The 24488-nt window shown below is 42.3% G+C and overlaps 1 protein-coding gene across 1 annotated transcript in view; it reads right to left on the bottom strand.

Annotated features, from left to right (window-relative positions):
• Positions 1–2123: 2123 nt before the first annotated feature.
• SERTM2 (serine rich and transmembrane domain containing 2) overlaps positions 2124–24488 on the bottom strand; it is a 159022-nt gene continuing 136657 nt past the window's right edge. The window contains exon 3 of the mRNA XM_073599354.1: positions 2124–4545. Coding sequence (XP_073455455.1) covers positions 3833–4114 — 282 coding nt within the window. The 5' untranslated portion in view covers positions 4115–4545 and the 3' untranslated portion in view covers positions 2124–3832. The remainder of the gene's footprint in view (positions 4546–24488) is intronic.

Below are 24488 nucleotides of genomic sequence, written 5' to 3' on the forward strand. Positions count from 1 at the left end.
TGTGCAGAAACCAGCACAGATGTATGTGAAATTGCGGCTGAAATTGGGACTGACATGCGAGAGTGAAATCGTACAAGTTCAGGTGAACTCGCATGGCTTCATTCCTGCAGCTCAGTGTAATATACCTTCCTATCTATTTACTATTGCTAGCAGCATAAGGATTAAAAATATTGAATGTTGATTGAGAAAGTGACGTTCCATTTTAAATGTGAAACTGAAAAAAAAAACCTTGTTTGTGTATTATACTAATGTATATGCATTTGGTTCATTCCAAAATCCTTATTTTTTGCAGACACAGCAACAAACTCTGGACAATTAACTATAAGAATTTCCCCAGAGCCCTCTGGCTGGGCTATATTTAAATATCTTATTGAGGGCCTGTCTGTTTCTATTATCCCGAAAGGCTCGAGTAGCAATAGCGATCTCTGTGGCATGTCCCTCTGCAGACAGCAGGAAGTCTTTTTGGAGAGATATTGCTGTCAGATGTGCTTTTTTGTTGTGTAATTTAAAATCTTATTTTTATCATTAAAAAAGTGACACATACCTGTCCTACTTTTAGGGGCTAACTCTCAGTTTAAATCTCTGCACTTGCTTTTAGATTGTGTCTATATTTTTATAAGATATATACACTTATTTAAAACTGTTATCTTAGTGGATAAATGGTTGGGGACCAAATTTGTTAAAAAATAAGGATATTTGAAAATCAGTTCATCTTTGTAACATCAGGCATACTGAAACTGCATACTGTATAGAGTTGTCAACAACGCTGTTTAAAGAGTTACCTGAATCTCTACTCTTCAGTAGTTTTAATAGTGCAGTCTCAGCTCTTCGGGAATACTTGATTTTCATGCTTTCATGGGGTAATTTTTAGTTGTTGAGGTATAATATTCTATCAGTGTTAATTTCGTCGACTAAAACGACTAAAACATTTCAATTGACTAAATGAATACTATTTTAGCCAACTAAAATACGACTAAAACTAAAACAATTGAGATGACTAAAATGGGACTAAAACTAAAATGGCATTTTAGTCAAAAGACTAAGACTAAAACTAAATTGAAATTTGATTTCAAAATTAACATTGGTCTGTAGTGAATGTTCATACCTCAATATCTTAAATAATAACATATGAGATTTTTCACTTCAGCAGTATATAATAAATTTGGAAATTGTAGAGATATGTTAACCAATGCATTACAATTTAATTAAACCTATTAGATTTTAGATGACTAAAATTAGCCGATTAAAACATAGGACATTTTAGTCGACTAAATACGTCTAAAACAATTGCAGAAGACTAAAATGGGACTAAAGCTAAAATGCTATTTTAGTCCTAAGACTAAAACTAAATCGAAATTTGCTGCCAAAATTAACACTGTATTCTATACACGTTTTTGTGTCATTTAGAGTTATCTCAAGGTTTTTTCATGGAAAGAAAGAAAAGACAACAAAACTTTTTTTTAACTTTTTTATGTTACTTTTTTTGCAATCCTTTTCTGTGAAAAACTCAAAATTTAAATAACATCAAAAAGTAAACAAAACACAAATGCATTGTTACCTTGTTCCTTTTATTTTTTCGTGTGTATTTTGTTATTACTAGACTGAAAATAAAGTAAATTAAAATATTTAAAGCAGAAGTATGCCTTAAATGGTCATATTACTTTCTGTGAAAATCAGCATCAAATTAGTTAGGGCTGTGAGTGACAATGCCATGGCTCCCAGGTGGATGATCCATAGTAATGTATGAAGGTACAGGAAGGGTTACAAGACATTTAGATAACAACAAAAACCTTTGTGTTACCTTCACAGGAATGGAGGGAATATCTCACTAGTATGGTCACATGCAGCAGGCACAGAGCAAAACACAAGCAAATTCTGGATCACACTGAACTAAAATGTAGGCTTAAAGACAAATGGGTTGATTTGCTATCTTTTAATTAAGTGAATGCTCATTTTGTGAAATGAATGTTGACTGAGCTTGGTGTCAGTCAGCAAATCATATATTACTCAAGACAAAATTTCTAATTCTTGCACAGGGAAGGCAAAACCAAACACAGATGCCTTCTTACTATAAATTAATATTATATTAGCATAAAAAAAGAAATATCAATTGGCACGCGTCATACAGAATAAACGTATGTTTATTTGTTATAATGTGTAATTGCACAACAATGCTAAATGTACATGACAAAAATCTTCATTTGAGGTTCCCTTCAAAAGACTCAGACAACACCATGTATACGAAGAGAAGGCAAAAAATTTACTTTTCAGTCACTTATTGCTACTGATGCTATACCTACAACTTAGGGCTCTCAATTGTGCTAACTTTAACAAAGCAACCACAGGTTTTATCCCTGAAAATCTTTCACTACATATTCTTCTGTGCCACTGGAGTTACAGAACTTATAGTATTATACTCAGAGTATTTCATAACCAAAATGATCTTTCTGCTTTTCTCCTGATACTCTTTTATCACAGATGAATATACCAGTAAAACAGAAGCCCTGCTCCATATTTGTATACTATGTAAACATTACTTTAGATAAAAAAATAATTCAATAGAAAATAAGCTATAATAGGCTGCTTATAATAAAACAGCATTCTGACTCAATAAAGTAGAGTAGATAAGACCAGTGGAATGCATTATAAACTGAGACATTTCAGGTCCAGACACATGCTGGCTTCCATATAGAAGCTAAAAATGTGTAACATTATTTTTATGTTTATTTATGTCATCATTTATTCTTTTCTTGATATTTCTTGCACCCATTGTACAATTATTTAACCATGACAGGCATGGTTTGTCAAGGAGCAATATTATTATTTTTTAATGTGAGCTGTTCATGTTATTCTGAGATAAATGGCAATATTTTTCAACAGGGCTTGTTCTCCATACTAAAAGCATCATTTTGTGCCATGAACCAATATTCAACCTCTTGCCAAAAAATAAGTAATGAACAACTGTATCCTATAAAATACTAATCCAGTCGCCAAAAGGATGCCTGTATGTGGTATTGAACTGCAATTTAAAAAAATGAGTCTAAAATATCAAAAGATAAGTCCACCATTATATTTGGATATATCGGCCCCCTCATTGAGTCACACTTGTGTTCTAGTTCATTTTTATAATGTAACAATGTAAGTTGTCTTCATGGATGTAACATAAAAAAATATAATACCACATAATATATTTGCTGAAGGTCAGCTGTAGAAACTTTACATAAAACTTTACACTTTAATATACCCTTGGACTTATTAATTAGGGCAAAGAGCAATGTGCAAAGTGCAGAAAACCACAGCAATTAGTCACATACCCGTTTATTGTTCTTTAGTTGGCATCACCATGAATTTTGCATGTAACCATAGGATACTTAACACCCCTGCTCTTTGTATCATTTTTAAAGAAGCCGACTGGTGTCCTAAACATACTTAAACCAAATTAAAAATCATGGCTTAGATAAAGAGTGAATTCCTCTAAATTATAGGCTCAAAATCCAGTCACAACTTTCATTACCCAATGAAATAGATAGTAGTGACAAGTAATAGTTTGTTGCATCAATTGACTTGTATGCTTGTGCTGTATCCAAAGTTATAATACATACAAAAGTAACCAACATATACAATGTCATCTTAAAGTAAGCATTTTAGAAAAAAAGAATTTAGAAGTTGAACAGAATGTGGTACTTCTACTCAACAAGGAAATGCTTGAGAAGACTATATTGATCCTGTTAACGTGTAAGTCACGTAAGGGTTCGTCAGCATGCTTTAAGAGTTTGCAATTGCACATGTTAATCTGTGAAAGTCTGCAAGGTATCCAGGTTGGTAAAATCCATCAGGCACTTGGAGACCTTCCTTGCATCTCTACATCTGTGAACTGTGGCATCTCTGAACTTTCTGTAGTGGTGGTAATAGGAGAGATAACATGCTTGATGCGCAATAGCATAGTAAATAACAGAACCAGAAGCACAGCAAGCAGACCTAAGAACAAACCAACATACATGTAAAGGTTAGAATATTTATCTGTGGTTGTGGCTGTTGCTTCAGTGGCCACTGTTGGAAACTGCTGTACATAGATAGTTCGGTTTCCACGGAACTTGAAGTAGGCTTCAGTCATTGCTTGAGGCAGTACTGTGTACTTACAACTGAAGTTTTATTTTGAATAATGCTAAGCAAGGCAATGACAGTGTATGACCAAATCAGAAGACCTAGATCTGCTGGTCAACTGATTCCAGTCGGTCAAATTACTTTTTTGTATGCCAAATGTTTTTTGTTTTTGAAATGTAGAACAGCATGAGCCATAATTATTAATTTAATGTAAGATCAACATTGTCTGTGATTTAGAGCAAGCACTGCTGTTCATCTGTATTATCATTGTGTTGGTAAAGTTGAGTTTCTTAATTACCAATTATAAAAAAAATCAAGAAGGTCACCGATGAAAACATCACAAAGTTGATTTGGTAAATGTAAAATGGCCATTTGATCATTGAAGAGCTCATTCCTAATGGGACTTTTTTCTTCATCAGCTGTTCCACCAGTGTTATACCTCTGTAACAAGAAAAAGATATATTAAAATAAAAGATCAGCAGAGATTTATTTTGTAAATATTGCTTCAATCTTTCCCATATGTGGCTGAAATAGTTTTTCAGCTATGCATGCTTGAAAGGAAATAATGTACCTTATTACCTAGTGTTGTGCCAATGCAAAATTGTTTAGTTGTATTTTATCTTCTCTGTGCTTGTTTTTTTTTTTTTCAAGCAAATGTTACTGATTGAAAAACAAACATAATGCATTTTAGGCCACAAGACTTTCCACAATCATCCATAAGATTAATCTGGATGGTAAAAAAACAAGCCAGCTGCTGAATGATGTCTATGCTCTTGGTTCTATTGTACATAGATACATGTATGCTGTATGTATCTTTCTGTTAAAATATCCCTCAAAATTTCCAAAACTTTAGTCCCTGACTTTGAGTTTAGTGGGTAAGTTTACCAAACTTGATTAAAGCGGAGTTCCACCCAAAAGTGCAACTTCCGCTCATTTGTCTCCTCTCCCCCTCCGGTGCCACAATTGGCACCTTTCGGGGGGAGGGGGGGATACCTGTCTTTGACAGGTATCCTGTTCCCACTTCCGGGAGTCCGGGCCGCGGCCCAAGACCTCACAGCGGGGCTCCCTCCTCCTCCCGCCTCCTCTCCCTGTCGAGGGGTCAGTAGGAGAGAGGAGCGGGGCGTCGCGCATGTGCAGTAGGGTTCCCGGCATGAAGCCGTAAGGCTACACTGCTGGGTACCCTTACCCGCAATGGCGGCACCAGCACCCGACAGCTGATGGAAACATCAGCTGTGGTGCCAGCATCGCTGGACTCCAGGACAGGTAAGTGTCCTATTGTTAAAAGCTAGCAGCCGCACCGCTTTAAAATACAAAAAATGTGATTCTGCCTTTGCTGAAATTTAGTCAAAATTAGACTAATTTTGGCATGAAGTGCTGCTAGGAGAATGCTCCCAGCTGTGAGACCCCAATACTTTGTGACATGGCGTGGCTTTGTTTACAAACTTTGTTTACAAACAAAGCCATGTCAGACTTGTCACTGCATGAATTGTCTTTTTGTTTTTTTATTATAAAACCTTCAATCACCATTTGAGCACTGACATTGTGACCAATGGATTTGTTGACAACTGTCACTGTATCTCTTTCTTTAAAGTCCATTGCACCCATTACAACCACCAAAAAACACCCCAAAGCCCAAATGTAGCTTCTCTTTTGTGTTGCTAAATAAAGTCAGACACCATAAGAGTAAAATATTCTGATTTTTTTTCCCTCTTTAGGCTGGGTTCACACTATCTTCACATGTGGCTCATAGCAGGGGTCCGGTGTGTCCCCGTTCACCATTTCAGCCTGAATTTTTGGCTGAATTCGGACCTGAAACGGACCTAAAGATGCACAGGATCCCTGTGCAAATTCACACCGAAGCCGCAGCAGAGAGATATTGCGAACTGGATGCGGAAAACCCTCATCCAATTTGCAATAGTGTGAACCCAGCCTTAATAGTGCTCCAGACCTTCACAGTCATCAACACACTGAAAATGAGGACTTCTGTTTGAGAGAAACAGTCTATCTCCAGTGGTCTGAAACACCTCTCTGACAACAGCCCTGCTCATTTACTGTAGCAACATTCACTTGAATAATTGAAAAAAAAGCTACAATTAGGCTTTAATATCACTTTCCCTTTTGACTCCTATGCAATTTACCAAATGGTAAATTCTGCTAAAATGTTGCAACTTTTGCCAACATTTCAGTGATGCAACAAAACTTGAATTTTGCTCACTCATCCCATACTCCCTACATCCATCCCTACCCAACCATTTATGCTAGCTGTTTTTTCTTACTGACCTGTAGACCACCATTTTGCTGATGTTATCTTTGGAGGCAACATTAGTTTATTACATATACATATTTAACTGAATGATTTACATTTTGAAGTCTTAAGGTAACCACCAACTTAAACATAATTGTCACTCTGCCAAAGGATTAGGCAACAGTACTCTAAAGTCTGTGGCAAGTTTCAAATGTTATTAATACACACAAATGCAAGCATTGACTCTAGTAAAGCACAAACCTATTGTGCCGTCACACAGAATTCAGTAGGGAAGAGCAAAATAATTAATTTCCTCGAAAATTGGACAAAAACCTTTCTGTGAAATTTCACTATTTTGTTCAATCGTATTGGAGTTTAAAATAAAAACAGACAGCAAGAAGATATAAAATACAAAATTTAATGTAACAGTTCACAAAAAACACAAATGCAAAAAAGGAAAACACACAAATGCAAAGAACACTAAATGAAATAAATTAAACTGCCCTAAATATACCCCCTCCCTAAAGTACAATCTCTTTATGAATAAAAAAAGAAAAGCTCTAGTCCTGACTAAAGTTTTGTACATATTTTTATGTATGATAACAAGCCAATATAACCTAAATGTATTTTCAACATCAGGACCCTTGGATGATTCTCTCTAAGCCAGAAATGCACTTCTACTATACGGTGCATTATCAGCCAACTTTCCCGTTACTACCTACAATGCAGTAAAGGAGAGCACCTCTATTAAATTCAGTTTTATCAGTAACAATAAACTGAAAATCAAGCAAACCTTATCAATCCTTATACAACACTGCTCCCCCAAATATCCAGTATTGTGATTGTTAGGGGAGACCACTCGCCATGTGGAATTCTTGTTCCATACATAGTTGAGGAAGTTGAATAAAGACACCATCCAGTTCAACCTGGGTGTATCTGTGTGTGTATTTATGTCACTTCCATTTTCAATATCCTTGTACATTGTGTTCGCTGAGAAACACACCGAAGAGTTTATTTATTTAACCACTTGACCTCCGGAAGGTTTTAACCCCTTCATGACAAGACCACTTTTTGCTATTCAGCACTGCGCTATTTTAACTGGTAAATGCACAGTCATGCAACACTGTACTCAAATGAAATTTTTTCTACAAAAATGTAGCTCTCTTTTAGTGGTATTTGATCACAACTGACTTACTTATTTAACCACGTCAGCCCCGGAAGAATTTACCCCCTTCCTGACCAGGCCATTTTTTGTGATACGGCACTGCATTGCTTTAACTAACAATTGCGCGGTCATGTAACGTTGTACCCAAACAAAATGTATGTTCTTTTTCCCCACAAATAGAGCTTTCTTTTGGTGATATTTGATCACCTCTGTGGTTTTTATTTTTTTCGCTATAAACAAAAAAAGAGCGGCAATTTTGAAAAAAACACAATATTTTGTACTTTTTGCTTTATTAAATATCCATAAAAAAAATTCAAAAAAACGAATTTCTTCATCAGTTTAGGCCGATATGTATTCTTCTCCATATTTTTGGTAAAAAAAAATCACAATCAGCGTATATTGATTGGTTTGTGCAAAAGTTATAGCGTCTACAAAAAAGGGGATAGATTTATGGCATTTTTATTATGATTTTTTTTTTCACTAGTAATGGCGGTGATCTGCGATTTTTATCGGGACTGCAACAGACAGATCGGACACTTTTGACACTTTTTTGGGACCAGTGACATTTATACAGCGATCAGAATTAAAAATAGCCACTGATTACTGTATAAATGTCACTGGCAGGGAAGGGGTTAACACTGGAGGGCCATCAAGGGGTTAAATGTGTTCCCTCAGTGTGCTCTAATGCCCTGTACACATGATAGGATTTTCCAATGGAAAATGTCTGATAGGACCTTGTTGTCGGAAATTCCGACCGTGTGTAGGCTCCATAACACATTTTCCATAGGAATTTCCGACACACAAAGTTTGAGAGCTTGCTATAAAATTTTCCGACAACAAAATCTGTTGTCGGAAATTCCGATCGTGTGTACACAAATCCGACACACAAAGTGCCACGCATGCTCAGAATAAATTAAGAGACGAAAGCTATTGGCTACTGCCCCGTTTATAGACCCGACGTACATGTTTTACGTCACCACGTTCAGGGCGATCGGATTTTCCGACAACTTTGTGTGACCGTGTGTATGCAAGACAAGTTTGAGCCAACATCCGTCGGAAAAAATCCTAGGATTTTGTTGTCGGAATGTCCGATCAATGTCTGACCGTGTGTACGGGGCATAACTGTGGGGGGAATGTGACTAGAGGAGGAGAGAGATCCGGGACAGACCTGGGATTTGTGTGTTTACACACACACATCCCGGTTCTCGATTTGTCACAAGCGATCACTAGCACCCGCCGGGCACGCACGTTGACTCCAGGGATACGCTGCAGGTGTGCGTCTGCTACAGCATCTTAAAGAGCCGACGTACAGTTATGATGGCTCGCCCAGGGGAGCCATTCTGCCCCAGTATAACTGATGTGGTTGGTCGGGAAGGGGTTAAAAAAAGTATTTTCTTATTTCATTTATAAAACATATCCAATAAAAAAATTTAAAAAATCGAATTTCTTCATAAATTTTGGCAAACAAGTTTCTGCTAAAGAAAAATCCCAATAAGTGTATATTAATTGGTTTGTGCGAAAGTTATGGGGCGTACACACGGTCGGACTTTTCGTCTACAAAAGTCCGACAGCCTGTCCGACAGACTTCCGGCGGACTTTCGGCGGACTTGCGGCAGACTTTCTAACGAACGGACTTGCCTACACACGACCACACAAAAGTCCGACGGATTCGTACGTGATGACGTACACCGGACTAAAATAAGGAAGTTCATAGCCAGTAGCCAATAGCTGCCCTAGCGTGGGTTTTTGTCCGTCGGACTAGCACACAGACGAGCGGATTTCGGGGTCCGTCGTAGTTACGACGTAAAGATTTGAAGCATGTTTCAAATCTAAAGTCCGTCGGATTTGAGGCTGAAAAAGTCCGCTGAAAGTCCGGAGAAGCCCACACACGATCGGATTACCAGCCAGCTTTAGTCCGTCGGCGTCCGTTGGACTTTTGTAGATGAAAAGTCCGACCGTGTGTACGCCCTATTATAGTGTTTACAATTCATGACATGTACGCTGTGTTCACAATTATTAGGCTAATTGCATTTTTGAGGATTAATTTCAATATTGAACAACTACATTGCTCTTGCTCAATCCAAAATGTTAATAAACCTCAAACCTGAATATTTAGGAAAGTAAAACTGAGGTCTTGGCTTTCTTAGGAGAATATCTATGTGTGCACAAGATGGCCATGTCTCTAAGCACTCTAACACCTTGTACTTCTGGGCGCTCCAGGTAGGCTCCAATTCTGGAATATGACAGTACTGGAGGATAGTTGGTTCCTGGTAGCTCGCCATTTGACTTTTCTCACATCTTTGGCAGTTAATTTGCATTTTTTTTTTAACAGGTTTCTTGTGACCTTGTTGACTATTTGCAACGTTTGATGGTTCTGTGATCATGCCCCAATATCTTAGCAATTTCAAGAATGCTGCATCCCTCTGAAAGACTTTTTACAATTATTGACTATTCAGAGTCAGTTAAATCTCTTTTTTGGCCCATTTTGCCTGAGCAAAAGAAGCTGCCCAATACTGTGCACACCTTGATATATAGGGCGTTGATCACCTTAGGCCACACCCTCCCTCATTACACAAATACACATCACCTGATATGCTTAAATCCAATAAGCATTCAAAGTTACACAGCTTGGAGTTGGCAATGGCGTCACTAAGGGAGGCCAGAGGGGGCCCTGACCCCCCAAAATTATGCTGTGTCCCACCATGTGCCCCCCCAATTAAAACGCATTTTTTTTCTACATGTAGCGGGGTGCTCCACATCTTTCTCGAGCTGCCGCCGAGTGGATACAGGCTCTCCTGAGAGGCAGAGCCCCCTGATAGGTCCTGTGGGGGATTTCTCCCCCTCCCTCTCTCCTCGCTGACACTATATGCTTCAGGACCTGAAGTCGCTCTCCTCCCTGCCAATGAGGATGCAGGGAGAGGGAGCAGATCAGGCGGCCATGGCTATGCGAGCGCCGCTCGTATTATACATGCAGCATATAGTGTCAGTGAGGAGAGAGGGAGGGGGAGAAATCCCCCAAAGTTCAGGAAGGACTGCACCAGCACTGGGGGGGGGGGAGGGGGGCGGGCTAAGCCTCCCATTATCTCAGTGACTGTGAAAAAACAGACTGATTTCTCCCATCCGTAGGACAGGAGAATCAGCCTGTAAATTCTGAGACTGGTGGGGCTGCAGCTCTGTAAGAGTGTCTGTGACACTCTTACACAGCCAAGCAAACACACCCACCCCCCCACTGATGGTAGATCAGAGAATACAGCTCTTCTCCTCCTATCATCTCTGCTCCTCTCCTGTCTTCCCGTCCCACCCACACTACACTTAGCACTGCTGTATCTGAAGAGAGGGATGTGTGGGCGGGAAATATGAAAACCAGCAGCTGCAGGTTCATCTGTGTGCCAATGATGCCAGATCTTCCAGCCCGGACCTGTGGGTGAGTGTTCACACTGCAGTACACTGTATTCACTGAACTGTCCCTATCTCCCTCCCCCTCCCTTCTCTCTCCCATCTCTCACCCAAAACATTTACAAACTTTCAGTTTCAGTCAGACTGGTAATAGACAGTGCAAATTTCTTTCCTGCAACCACAGATTGCAGGAAAGAAACTTGCATGATTCACCCATCAGCACAGTCAGTACTGACAGGGGAATCCCTTCCACTGAGCAATTGTATTCTCCTGACAAATAGCGATTATCACTAGCTGATATAGCAACCGCTAGCGATAATCATAAGAGAATCCGGAAGGGCTGGTTGTTCCCAAATTGATCGATCAACTTGGTACATTCAGCCTGTCCATTATTGGTTTAAACCTCAGCCAGTTCTCGCTGAAACAGCCAAGATTTAAACTGTCTATGGCTGCTCTTAGGCTGCTTTTACACCGAGGCGGCATCAGCGGTAAAGCGCCGCTATTTTTAGCAGCGCTTTACGGTAGTTTTTGCAGAGGTTTTCAGTTGCCAGTGGGGTGCATTTAACCCCCGCTAGCGGACGAAAAAGGGTTATAACCACCGGCAAAGCACCACTATGGCAGCGCTGCCCATTCATTTCAATGGGCAGGGGTGCTTTAGGAGTGGTATACACCGCTCCTTCACCGCTCCAAAGATGCTGCTTGCAGGAGCTTTTTTAACATCCTGCCAGCATACCGCCTCAGTGTGAAAGCACTCGGGCTTTCACACTGAGACTGCAGGGCAGCCGTTTTTCAGGCGCTTTACAGGCGCTATTTTTAGCCCAAAAGCGCCTGAAAAATGCCCCAGTGTGAAAGAGGTCTAAGGCAGAACATACATTGATCACTTTTTTCATTCAACTATTAGGTTGAATGAAAAAACAAACAAGAAAAAAAAAGAATATTCCAATTCCCCCATCTACACTTTCCAGGTGGATGGGGGAATCCTCCCACTGTGAACCAGCGGCAGAACTACCATTGTTGCTGTCCTGTCCCTGCTAGGTCCTAATAGACTGCTGCCACTGCCAAGGAAACAGACACCAGACCAGCACTGTAAATAGCAGGGGCAGGACAGCAAGAGGAGGCTGGGGAACCCCACAGTGGCAGAACACTAAGGCCCGGTCGCAAGTGCAACCTTTGCAACCCTGGTAGGTCTCCCACTGCTTTTGACCCTTATATTTTCCTGTTGTGCTGGTGACATACCTCTTGTTTTCTGCTACCCTGGGGGGCCCCAATACAGTAGGAAGGTAGCTCACTGCAAAACATATGAAAGGGTCTCGTTGCGGGATAGTAATAAAGGGCCCCACAACAGAAGTAAAGGGCCCCAGGATATATATATAATTGCATTTTATAGTTGGCCCCCCTACTTTTGTTCCTGTCCCACCATGTGCCCCCCCTAAATATGAAAGCTGGAGACGCCACTGGGAGTTGGACAATATGCATACAAATTATGATTTGGTCAAAATACTCACTTGCCTAATAATTGTGCACACAGTGTATACTATAATTTACACAGCTATAGACGCTAAACTGTAATGGCAATGATCAACTACTTATAGTGTGACAGGATGGCGGGCAATCTGGCTCTAACAGACACTGGGAGGGTCTGGGAGGGTCACTCACTGACATCGCTAGTGACAATAATACAGTGATCAGTGATAATACTGTACACTGACACTGTGCTAATAACACTGTCTGGGAAGGGGTTAACGTTTAGAGGCAATCAAGGGGTTAACTGTGTGCCTAACAATGTATAATGTGTGTAACATGTGCAAATTTTACTTTTCTATCTGGCTGTTTTTGGGTTGGGTTGAAAAAAGACCCAAGTCCATCTAGTTCAACCATTAAATAAAAAAACTTTCATAAAATCCCATATACAGAATCCTATACCCACAGTTGATTCAGAGGAAGGCGGAAAACCCCAGCAAAGCATGATCCAATTTGCTACAGCAGGAGAAAAAATTCCAGGCAGTTGGATTTTCCCTGGATTAACTCTATAAATATTAGTATCCAGTTATATTATGTACATTTAGGAAATAATCCAGGCCTTTTTAAAAACAATCTACGGAGCTGGCCAGAACCAGAGGGAGTCTATTCCACAATTTCACAGCTTTTACTGTGAAGAAACCTTTGCGTATTTGGAGATGAAATCTCTTAACATCTAGACATAAAGTTCACTATATGGACCCCTTATGTATTTGTACATGATGATCATATCTTAATCTCCTCTTCCTCTATAGGGATGAGCCAAACACCCCCCCGGTTTGTTTCGCACCAGAACTTGCGAACAGGCAAAACATTTGTACGAACACTCGAACACCGTTGAAATCTATGGGACACGAACATGAAAAATCAAAAGTGCTAATTTTAAATGCTTATATGCAAATTATTGCCATAAAAAGTGTTTGGGGACCCGGGTCCTGCCCCAGGGGACGTGTTTCAATGCAAAAAAAAGTTTTAAAAACTGACGTTTTTTCAGTAGCAGTTATTTTAATAATGCTTAAAGTGAAACAATAAAAATGAAATATTCCTTTAAATATCGTGCCTGGGGGGTTTCCTTAAAATACCTGTAAAGTACTGCATCTTTCTCATGTTTATAACAGTACCACAGCAAAATGACATTTATAAAGGAAAAAACAGAAAATTGTATCATACTTACCGTAATTTTCCTTTCCTGACGCCAATCCATGGCAGCATACTAGTGATAGGCTCCGCCTTTCTCCCCTCCCTCAGGACCAATGAAATAGCATAAATTAAAGGCCAGTTAGGCCCAGCCCCATTCTTCGTAATTAGCTAGATACCGAAATGTTGGGTCCGTATGCTGCCATGGATTGGCGTCAGGAAAGGAAAATTACGATAAGTATGATACAATTTTCCGTTTTCCTGAAGCCACCATGGCAGCATACTAGTGATACATATCCTAGCTTACAGGGTGGGTTCTACTTAACAAACCAAAATAATTATTTTATATATATATATATATATATATATATATATATATATATATATATTCAAATGGGACAGAAGACTGAACAGTCATTCCTCCGAAGCCCACTGATGACAAGGCACCCAGATCTATTCTGTAAAGGTTGAAAAGGTATGCTGGGAAAAGCATGCCACTTTTCTGTAGAATGAATCCATAGATGCTTTCAACTGGGCTGCCTCAACCCCTCTGGAAGAGGATGCACCCTACCACTGAAGGAGGCTCACGACCCATTTCCCATCTGCACAACCAATCTTGCTAAAGTCCAGGAGGCAACCTCTCTTGCCTGATGAATTCCATCTGGAACAGTGAAAGACTTATCACATGAACTGAAAAGAGCAATTGTGGACAGAAACTTCTTTCAAGCTCTGGGAATGACCAATTTGTGTGGTTTTCTTGCTTGAACATCTGGCAGTGGACAGATGATTGATAGATGGAGGGCTGTCGCTACCTCTGATATAAGCTGAACTACAGGATGCAGCTCTACTCCTGTAACAAAACGTGACAATTTGTGACGATTTGCGCTAAATACTGGTTAGTAAGCAATGTCTTAAACCGAACACTGCCCTGTTGGAGTAAACAGTTGAAATAAACCCCAACAGCATCGAAAGATTTTAATTGTGAAAGATTCTCTCTCGCGGTTGATGAAACCTCCTGACTCTCTTCAAAATTTTGCAAACTAAAGGGCCTTTGGCCAAATTAAACCTTGTTCTTGCTGACACCTGCAACCTCAAAAGAGTATAGGGTAAGGTTCATGTCCAATCTGACCTACAAGAAGACCAGAACAGCTGCCACCAGAGGTGCAGTAAGAATAATATCTTGCCATGCAAAATAGAAAAAAACACAAGTTTGTTCCAGATCTTGGCATAGAGGCTGTTAGTAGAGTGCCTTTTGCACCCCCCAAAGTAGAGCTCACTCTTGGAGCAACTCTGGAGCAATCTAAGTTCTGCGGCTTCCTGCCATTATGCTTGCATCTCTGGTCTGTGCATGTGTGAAGGGGAATCGACTTCTGTATTCTGAAGTGGATAGCCAGGAAGCACCAAGATTCCTATGGTAAGAATGGAGGGGTGGTCGTGACTACCATGCTCATTCTTGACAGCTTCCAGAGGAATTTCATTACAAGAGAAGTTGGGGAAAAACATATACAGTAGGCTTGATTGCAGATTCATGGAGAAACTCTTCTTGTTCTGTTCTCTGCTTTGGGGAGCGGAAACTGAGTCAGACCTCTTCTTAAATTGGCATTTGCTGTGAGAAGCAAAGAAGCCTGTCTGTGGTAGGCAACTTGTGGACAAGCCTCCCCCTCATGCTCTGGCAAGCTTGCATGATGGACAGTATGTCCGTGTATTCCAGTCCCCTAGGAGGTAAATTGCTTCCGGAATTTGCTGGTGATCTTCCTACCCAGACATTCTGGGTTCTACATCTCTCAATAGTATATTGCCGCAAGATCCTCCCTGGAGCTGAAAATACGCAATTGCTGTCCTGTTGCTCAACCGCAAGATGACTGGTCACCCTTGATTCTGTGTAGTAAGGTCAAAGCGATAAAAAAGGCTGCCTGACCTTCCAGCACTTTTGAGACTACCTTCCTTGGCTAGCAATCTCCGCTTGCCTTGACCGAAGACCCTCGCAGTGTGCCTTCCAGGCTGTCTTGCTGATATGATTCATCACATTGATCCAGTCAGATGGTTCGTGACATCCTCAAGGTCTTTCCATCACCACGGACCGCTATACATACTACGTGACACTGACCATAGCTGCGCCGGATCCTGTTTCCTCCGTTGTAGTTGAAACTAGCACCGGGGCCCATGCACCCAAGGAATCATCGGTATGAATGACAACATTACAGCCAGGAGGCTGAGACACCTAGAAGTCGTCCAGGAAGTAGAGGCATCTAAACTCATAATTCTCCTTATGACCGTAACCGTCCTTTTCTGATGGAAGCAAAACAGAGGAACTTTTCCAAAGAAAGTTCTCCAAAGAAAAACTGACACCAAGTAGCTCCAGATCTTCCTCTGGTGCAAGGGAGCTAAAATCATTTTCAGGCTGCGCCCCCTCCTCAGGAGTACTGAGAGGATGAGTGATCCATGAGGCAGGTTGTTCTGCTAGTGGCTAGACCCGCAACAAGGGGGCTGGCTAGCTAGAGTAATTACAGCGAGTTTAAAACAGAAGTTTTGTGCCACCTTAAATGTAATAAGGACATTCGGTATTAACTGTCAGCTGCAAACTTCAACCAGGCCAACTTCACTCACCAGCCTCCTGGGCATAGGCACTGTGCCACAGGTCCTGCAGGACTCTTGTTGGGGTGCTGAGTCTGGAAAAGAAGAGCTAAGACATTTTCCTTGGAACCTCTCTCCTGAGTGGGAGTGGTATCCAAGCTATGCTTCTCTGAAGAATGTCTGCCTTTTTATGGCCTCTGGCTCTGGCCTATGAGAGCATGGGCACGCGGAGCTGAAGAAAATCAAACTAATCCGCATGAGAGGGCAATCTTTTCCTGAAAACTTACCAACACGGTGGTCCCCACCTAAGTGTTGAGGGTCTTTTGTATGGGTGGTGACTGATACTCGAACCATGGAGAAATGGGACGACCAGCTAAGAGACGGACAGCCGCAGAAAGACCGAGAAGAGGAAAAATAGATAGATAAGGCAACAGCGACTTCGCTTCTCCCTCTATTAATGTATATCTAAATATATACATACACATATATACATCTACACACTCTCTCCTTTCCCCTTTTTTTTTAAAAAAAAAAAAACAATATGCATGCATATATAAATATGTGCACCCATCCCCCCCCCCCCCACATACATACATACCAACCAACTTAAGAACACACACATATATACACAAACATATACATGAACATATATACATACTGTAGAGGGTCAGCCTGGGGCAAGGTTAAGAAGGAGTTAATCGAAGAGGGCAGGTATTTCCCCTTCAGACCTGCTTATTGTCAGCTGGGCTGAAAGTCTCAGAGAGGAGCTGTTTGAGTAGGAGAGAGAGAGACAGCAGCATGCTGTGAATATGTCCATTGCTGGATGGTGTGCTGGGTGAGCTTAATCACATAAAGACTGCAGCTCTGATTGGAGCCATGAACTGTAAGCCTGTGTGCCGCTAAACTGTGCGCTGTACCTGTGTGCACAACCGTGTGACAAGACAAGTCTGTCTTATCTTATGTTTATTTTGCCATTTTGCTGAATAAAGCCACTTTTGTTTTAATGGGCTATCTCTGAGCCAGCTGTCCACCCCTCTGATCCCCTACAATACACACATATACATATATATATATATATATATATATATATATATATATATACACACACACACACACACACACACATACCCACCTTCCCCAAACCTATACATACACAACCTACAAACATAAGCTATAACTACAGCCGGCCTAGGAAAGTAAATGACAGAGAACCTGTCTAGGGGGAGTAATGTATCCAGACCAGTGCCACTGCAGGAGGAAAAGAACAGGAGGTACAGAAAATGAGAAAATGACAGGAGACAAAGGCCATGGTAAGAAGGATGCAAAGCTGGCCTCCCCAAACCCAACAAGCGTTGCAGACACCAACCTTAAAGGCAGATTTTATGCCTAAAGAGGAAAAACTGCTTAGCTCCATCGAGACCCACAGAAGGAGCTCCTAAGCTACTCTGGCGCTTTTAGCAGCCTGATACTGGGACTTCGTACTGGGAGAGACTTAACACAGCCAGCAGCTGCCTGGAGGCAGAGGGGGGAATATAGTACTGCTTACTCTTCACTGGTGCGTGGAGGTATGAGAACAAAAAGAAGAATGGGGCAGGGCCTAACTGGCCTTTAATTTATGCTATTTCATTGGTCCTGAGGGAGGGGAGAAAGGCGGAGCCTATCACTAGTATGCTGCCATGGATTGGCGTCAGGAAAGTAATTTAAACTGTTTGCAGCTGTAATGTATTGTCCGGTCCAAGCAATATAGATAAAGATCATTGAAAAAAATGGCATGGGTTCCCCCCCAGTCCATTATCAGGCCCTGTGGGTCTGGTATGGATATTAAGGGGAACCCCGCACCCAAATTTTTTTTTAAAAATTGCGTGGGGGTCCCCCCAAAAGCCATACCATGCCCTTCAGGTCTGGTATGGATTTTAAGAGGAACCCCGAGCCAAAATGTAAAAAAAATGGCAAAAGGGGGCCCCCAAAACCCATACCAGACCCTTATTCGAGCACACAACCTGGCAGGCTGCAGGAAAAGGGGGGACGAGAGAGCGCCTCCCTCCTGAATCATACCAGGCCACATGCCCTCAACATGGGGAGGGTGCTTTGGGGTCCCCCCAAAGTACCTTGTCCCCATGTTGATGGGGACAAGGGCCTCATCCCCACAACCCTTGCCCAGTGGTTGTGGGGGTCTGCGGGTGGGGGGCTTATCGGAATCTGGAAGCCCACTTTAACAAGGGGACCCCCAGATCCCGGCCCCCCATGTGAATGGGTATCGGGTACATTGTACCCCTACACATTCACTAAAAAAAAGTGTCAAAATGTTAAAATCATCTTCTTCAATCACAGCATCTGGCAACCCGATAAAATTTCTTTTTAAAAAAAAAACGGGGAAAAACTCCACCTCCATGGAAGGCTCCCGCTGACTGAAGCCTCTTCGTGATGACAGCTGTTGTATAGCGGAGGGCGGGGCCACCCGGTGACGCAAAAGAATGACATTAGGCTGTCATCGAGAAGAGGCTTCAGTCAGTGGGAGCCTCCCATGGAGGTGGAGTTTTTTCCATTTTTTTTTAATCGGGCGCTGTGATCAAAGATGAGTGGAAATCGCGGGACAGTTTTTTTTTTAAATGACTCAAGCCCACTGCAATTGAAAACACCAACTAAACCGGCAAACCCATGCATCATCTACCGGGTCGGTTACCGGGAGCTGGTTTACACAATGAACCCATGCGGAAAAAAACAAAGTTCTATGAATGTTCTGTATTATGGTTTACTTATGTTATTTTCCCTCAATGTCTTCTCCCATTTTGTACACCTCTATCTCACACAATAATCCACATGCCTGGCACTCATGCAAAAGTTGATTCACATAAGGCACTTGCACCAATATTTGTCAGCATAATAGTTCCTCCCACCCTGGTAAAATCCTATGCCATTACAACACCAGCCCAAACCTTTCTCTTAGTTTTCCCCCCCATGAAAGTTACCTCATGGAACGTGAAAGGGCTTAGGTCCCCCATTAAGAGACTTAAAGTACTACGCCATCTTAAGAGACTAAAAACTGACATTGCTCTAATACAGGAATCCCATCTGACTTCCTCCGACTTCCACCAGATGAAAAAGCTTTGGGTGGGTACTTTGTTGGGATCCGATGCCATTGGACGTAAAGCTGGGGTCCTTATTCTAATCCACAAGAACCTCCAATGTGAAGTTGTTTTAGTAGAATCCGACAGTCAGGGACATTTTCTCTCTGCCTATATCCACTTGGGTAATAGAGATCTCATGATATCTAATGTATATGCACCCAATAGCCCTGGAAAACAATTCTTTGGAGATCTATCCGGTAGACTACTAAAGTCCCGACACATCCCTCCTAGAGTTGGTGGGGACTTCAACTCTACATTGCACCTGACAGATGATAGATCTGCACCCAAACACCCCTGCAGGACACTCAGAGACCCCGGCCCGACCTATTTTGCCTCTATAATGCACTCCCTTCACTTCACCGATATATGGTGATGATTTCACCCAGCGGAAAGGGAATTTACATTCTATTCTACTCTTCATAACATATTCACCAGAACTGATTAAATTTTTTGCACTGATAGTATTGTTCCAATGATCTCAGGAACAGAGATCCATGACATAGCCGTTATGGACCACGCTCCACTCTCAGCAACACTCGACCACTCAGACTCCCAATCTAACCCCCGCTTATGACGTTTTCCATCATATCTACTCAACAACTCTGATTACCAGACATATATGGATGCGGCTTGAAAAGAATTCTCCTCTACCAACTCATCCCATATAGACAACCCCAACTTATTCTGGGAAGCTGATAAAGCCTTTCTTCGAGGCCGGATCATTTCTTATGCTGCCCCCTATAAAAAAACATGCCTTAGCTAGTTATAGGAAAGCAAGGGCTAGGCTCAGGTTGCCTCAGCACTCCCTATCTGCCCAAGATTCCCTTGAAAACAGAGCCGAATGGCAGTCAGCCAAGAGAGCTTTTGACACATGGGCAGACACTTTAGAGCTTACAAAACGGGATCACATGGATGCCATGCTACACAAATACAGTAAAAAAGTGGGCAAGGTGTTGGCAATGGCCCAAATCATCCCACACATATCACTTCCCTACGAGATACCTCAGGTACCATTAATACCACATTATAGGAAATTAACAAAGATATGTCACAATACTATACCTCTCTATATGCTCCTGACCCCATTTTAAAAAAAAAATATATCACACAAAAATTATTAAACTACACTTACCGACGGTTGCTCATGCTCAATTCGAGACCTTAAGTGCATATACATCTATGTTCGAAATCTCCACAACCATTCACCACTCAGCCCCCACCAAGGCCCCCGGCCCTGATGGGTTTACAGGGGAATTCCACAAAACCCTACAAAAAATAGTAGAGCATACCCTCATCAATGTGTATACTGTACAGGCGCTTGGACAGGAGGCCCTTACATACCCACAAGGAATCAAGCCATTATCAATCTAAAAGATCCCCTTGAGCTGAGCTCCTATAGGTCTATATCACTTTTAAATCTAGATGTAAAGGTCCTCTCAAAAATTGCTGCCACCAGACTCGCCAACATTATCCCCTCTCTGATATATCCCACTCAGTCAGGCTTTATAAGGGAAAACAGCCACATTAAACATTCATAAAGTAATGATGAACCTAGAGCATCCCAAGTGTAACCCAATGAAAGACTTTGTCATTATCACTCTGGACACAGAGAAAGCCTTTGATAATGTCAGTTTTGACTGGCTTTCGATGGTTCTACCTAAAATGGGCTTTACTGGTTCTTTCAATCATCTGGTAGACTCTATGTACACATCTCCCGTGGCCAGACTGGTGGTGGCAGGTCTCCTCACCGACGAATTTCACCTCTACAGAGGTATGAGGCAAGGCTGTCCCCTCTCACCACTGCTCTTCAACCTGGCATTAGAACCCCTCTCCAGATATCTAACCGGGAAGGCACCATTACACTGGGTACAGATCGGTGATTATGAGTTACGTACTTCCCTATTTGCTGACGACGTACTTATTTCTTTATCGTACATCATGGGACACAGGGCCTTAAGTAATTACTTAATGGGTTATGGGCCACCTTCAGGTGATGGACACTGGTATACCCAATACAGGAAGTTCACTCCCTATATAACCCCTCCTCCTTCCAGGAGCACATCAGTTTTTTTGCAAGTGTCTAAGGTGTTGGTCACAAGTGAAGATGTGCTCTGAGGAACTCCAGGAGGGATCCATGCTGGATTTAAATAACCTCCACACACACCGGATCCATCCAAGCCACTGAGGCCTAAGGATGGTACCCGGGCCTCGCATAGAAGAACAACGTTTTGCCTGTAAGCCTCTCTTTTGAGGGCTGGACCCCAGGAACCAGGACTATTTTTGGTCATTTTACATTACCTAAAGTTGCTCCTGAGGGTTGCTAAACAGGTCCAAAGGAGTGGAACCCTTATTAAGGGACCCGGTCTTTGAAGGTTTGCTAACGCTGCCCGCCGTGATGGGTAAAGTTTGGATCTGTCTGTTTTCAGCAGTATCCTGCAGCAAGGAAAAGGTAGGCGAAAAAGCTTAGGAACTGTAAAAAGTCCACCTATGCCTTTTTCTTCCATATGAAAAACATTGTAATGCCTTAAAACCTCAGCAGTTCTGTGTCCAGCTTTAAACAGCATGTGTGTGTCCCAGCAGCAGGATTGGGTTCTTAATTGAACAGAGGTGTTCCTCTCCCCCTGGGGGAACTAAGGGGCTGGGGGTACAGCAAATTATTATCTATAATCCCCCTGTGTAAAACACTAATTGCCTCATACTGCTGAGAAAACACCTCCCCCCCCCTTTGGAGGGGTGTGGTGGCGGCTTCCTATGGATATTACTTTAAAGACTCACATTTTGTTGTCAGACTGCCGTTTAATAAGCCTCAGCCTGTATATTTCAAAGAACGCTTGCATATAGAAAGCATAGAGATTCTGAAGGGCCAGCGGCAATCACAGACCCTCCTCTTCATCGGGTCTGCATTGCAGACCCGAATGCCATGCCGCCTGTGCACGCGTGGACTAAGGTTCATTTAAAAAAAAACCAAGGAGGAGGACGGGTACTGGAAGGGGCGTGGCTTAAGGCAGGCAGCGCCGTGTGCAGGAATCAGCTTCCACATGGCACACGGCGCACAGCTGAGGACGCCAATCAGGTTTACACCTGCAGTTTGTTATAAAACAGATGCTCTCATTGTCAGAAAATCTCTTAAGAGCAACTGCAGAGTAGAAGTCTGTCACACAGAACACAGGAGCATGGAGGCACGTAAGGGATGTATACAGGCATTTCCAGCACAGGAAATACATTGTTACTCAGCATCAAGCTGATCTTTATGGTGAAATTGTTTTGCTAGACTATTGCTCAGCAAGTAGTACATTTTTACTAGAGTGCCCCTGCTTTTGTGCTTAGCACTATGGCTTCCAGAGTTACCACAAAGGTACCATAAATTCCACCCCCAGGCGCTGGGAACTCCAGTCATGCCTCCACACTGTCATCCTCTCTGGAGATACCAGTTATGGCAAGCCAGGGTGAATCATTGGAACCAGTTGGTGGTGCAACTGCTTCTCACACTTCAGCCCCTGTATACGTGACTAAAGATGCATTTTCCTATGCCCTGCAGGGCCTAGAAGGAAGATTAGCGGCTTTAATCGCATCCTCCATCCAAACGGATAGGAAGCGTGCCTCCCTCCCCCACCTTAATCCCTTTACCAAGGGTACAGTGGGCACAGGATGAGGTATTACCCTCAGGAAAAATAAGCCAATTATTTCTCTGTGGAGGAAACAACAGTTGATGAACCTTTTTCAGCCTCGCAATCTGAGAGATTGCTGGCACAAACTCTTATGGAGATGGTTTGTTCCACTTTCAAGCTACACCTAACAGAGTCAACTGAAAGTTCGGTTTCTTCCTTGGGTTCTTTAAAACCCTTACAGCCTTTTCATGCGTTTCCGGTCAATGCTTTACTAGAAAAGCTTATTTATGCTGAATGGGATCGCCCGGTTAAGCATTTTCTCCCTCCAAAGAGATTCTCAATTCTCTATCCCATGGAGGCGAAAATCACCAAAGAATGGAAAGTACCAACAGTTGATGCTGCGATTTCCAGTGTGAATAAAAGTTTAACTTGTCTAGTAGACAATGCACAAATGCTTAAGGATCCAACAGATAAAAAGTTGGAATTCCTGTTAAAATCCTCTTTTTCCTTGGCAGGTGCGGTTACTCAGCCTGCAGTTGCAGCAATAGGCATCTGTCAGTCCCTAAGGGACTAGTTTAGACAGGCCCTTAAAGAGGTCCCTGCACACAGGCCAACAATTTGGCCGAACTACCAAGGGTGCTATGTTTTGTCATAGACGCCATGAAAGGCTCTATTCACCAGGTGTCCTGCCTTGCGCTTGTGCTGGTACACATGCGTAGGACCCTGTGGTAACAATAAAAAAATTTTTAAAAATTTTAAAATTTGGGTTTTTTTGGTCAGCCGAAGCATCTTGCAAAAGGCTTCTGAGTAGTTTCCCTTTTCAGAGGGATCGATTATTTGGGGAGGATTTGGTCAAATACATCCAAATGATTACTCTTTTGCCCAAAAGAAAGTATAAGGCGCCTTTCACACGGACGGCTATTCTGCCGCAGTTAAAAGCATGTTTTTTTTTCTGTGGAATTCAAGACACCAGGCACTGTGATCAGCTACATTTGTACAGTGCGATTAGCTGCGGTTGCGTTTAGCTGCGGTTTGCCATTTTCATAGCAACCCGACAGGGTACCGACTCATATTGAACGGGGATCCGACTTGGAACCCCGCCAATACCAGGCACTGTGTTTGGTATGAATCTTGAGAGGGAACTCCATGCCAAATTTTAAATAAAAAACCGGCATGGGTTCCCCTCCAAGAGCATACCAGGCCCTACGGTCTGGTATGGATTCCAAGGGGCACCCCCTACGCCGAAAAAACGGCATGATGGTCCCCCCCAAAATCCATACCAGACCATTATCTGAGCACGCAGGCCATCATGCCCCGAGACTGTGACGTTATAAGGGGGCAGGGTCACCGGGTGACATCTCCCAGTGGCCACGCCCCATGCCTATATAATTGGTTGCGGACCTCGCTCACTGCATTACAGCGAGAGGGAGCATTGTGTCAACATCTCTGGAAGAGAAGAGGGAAGAAGGCGTCTCAGAAAACCGGGCTCCTCCACTAGCAAAAGAGCGGCAAAAGAGCAGAAGATAGCGGAGAAGTCCGAGAGAAGGAAGAAGGCACCGGAGAAGAACCAGAGCACAGAGATGACACCGGAGATAGGGAGAAGAGGCCTGAGA

The sequence above is a fragment of the Aquarana catesbeiana genome, linkage group LG09 (genome assembly GCF_042186555.1).
Source record: "Aquarana catesbeiana isolate 2022-GZ linkage group LG09, ASM4218655v1, whole genome shotgun sequence".
NCBI lineage: Eukaryota > Metazoa > Chordata > Amphibia > Anura > Ranidae > Aquarana > Aquarana catesbeiana.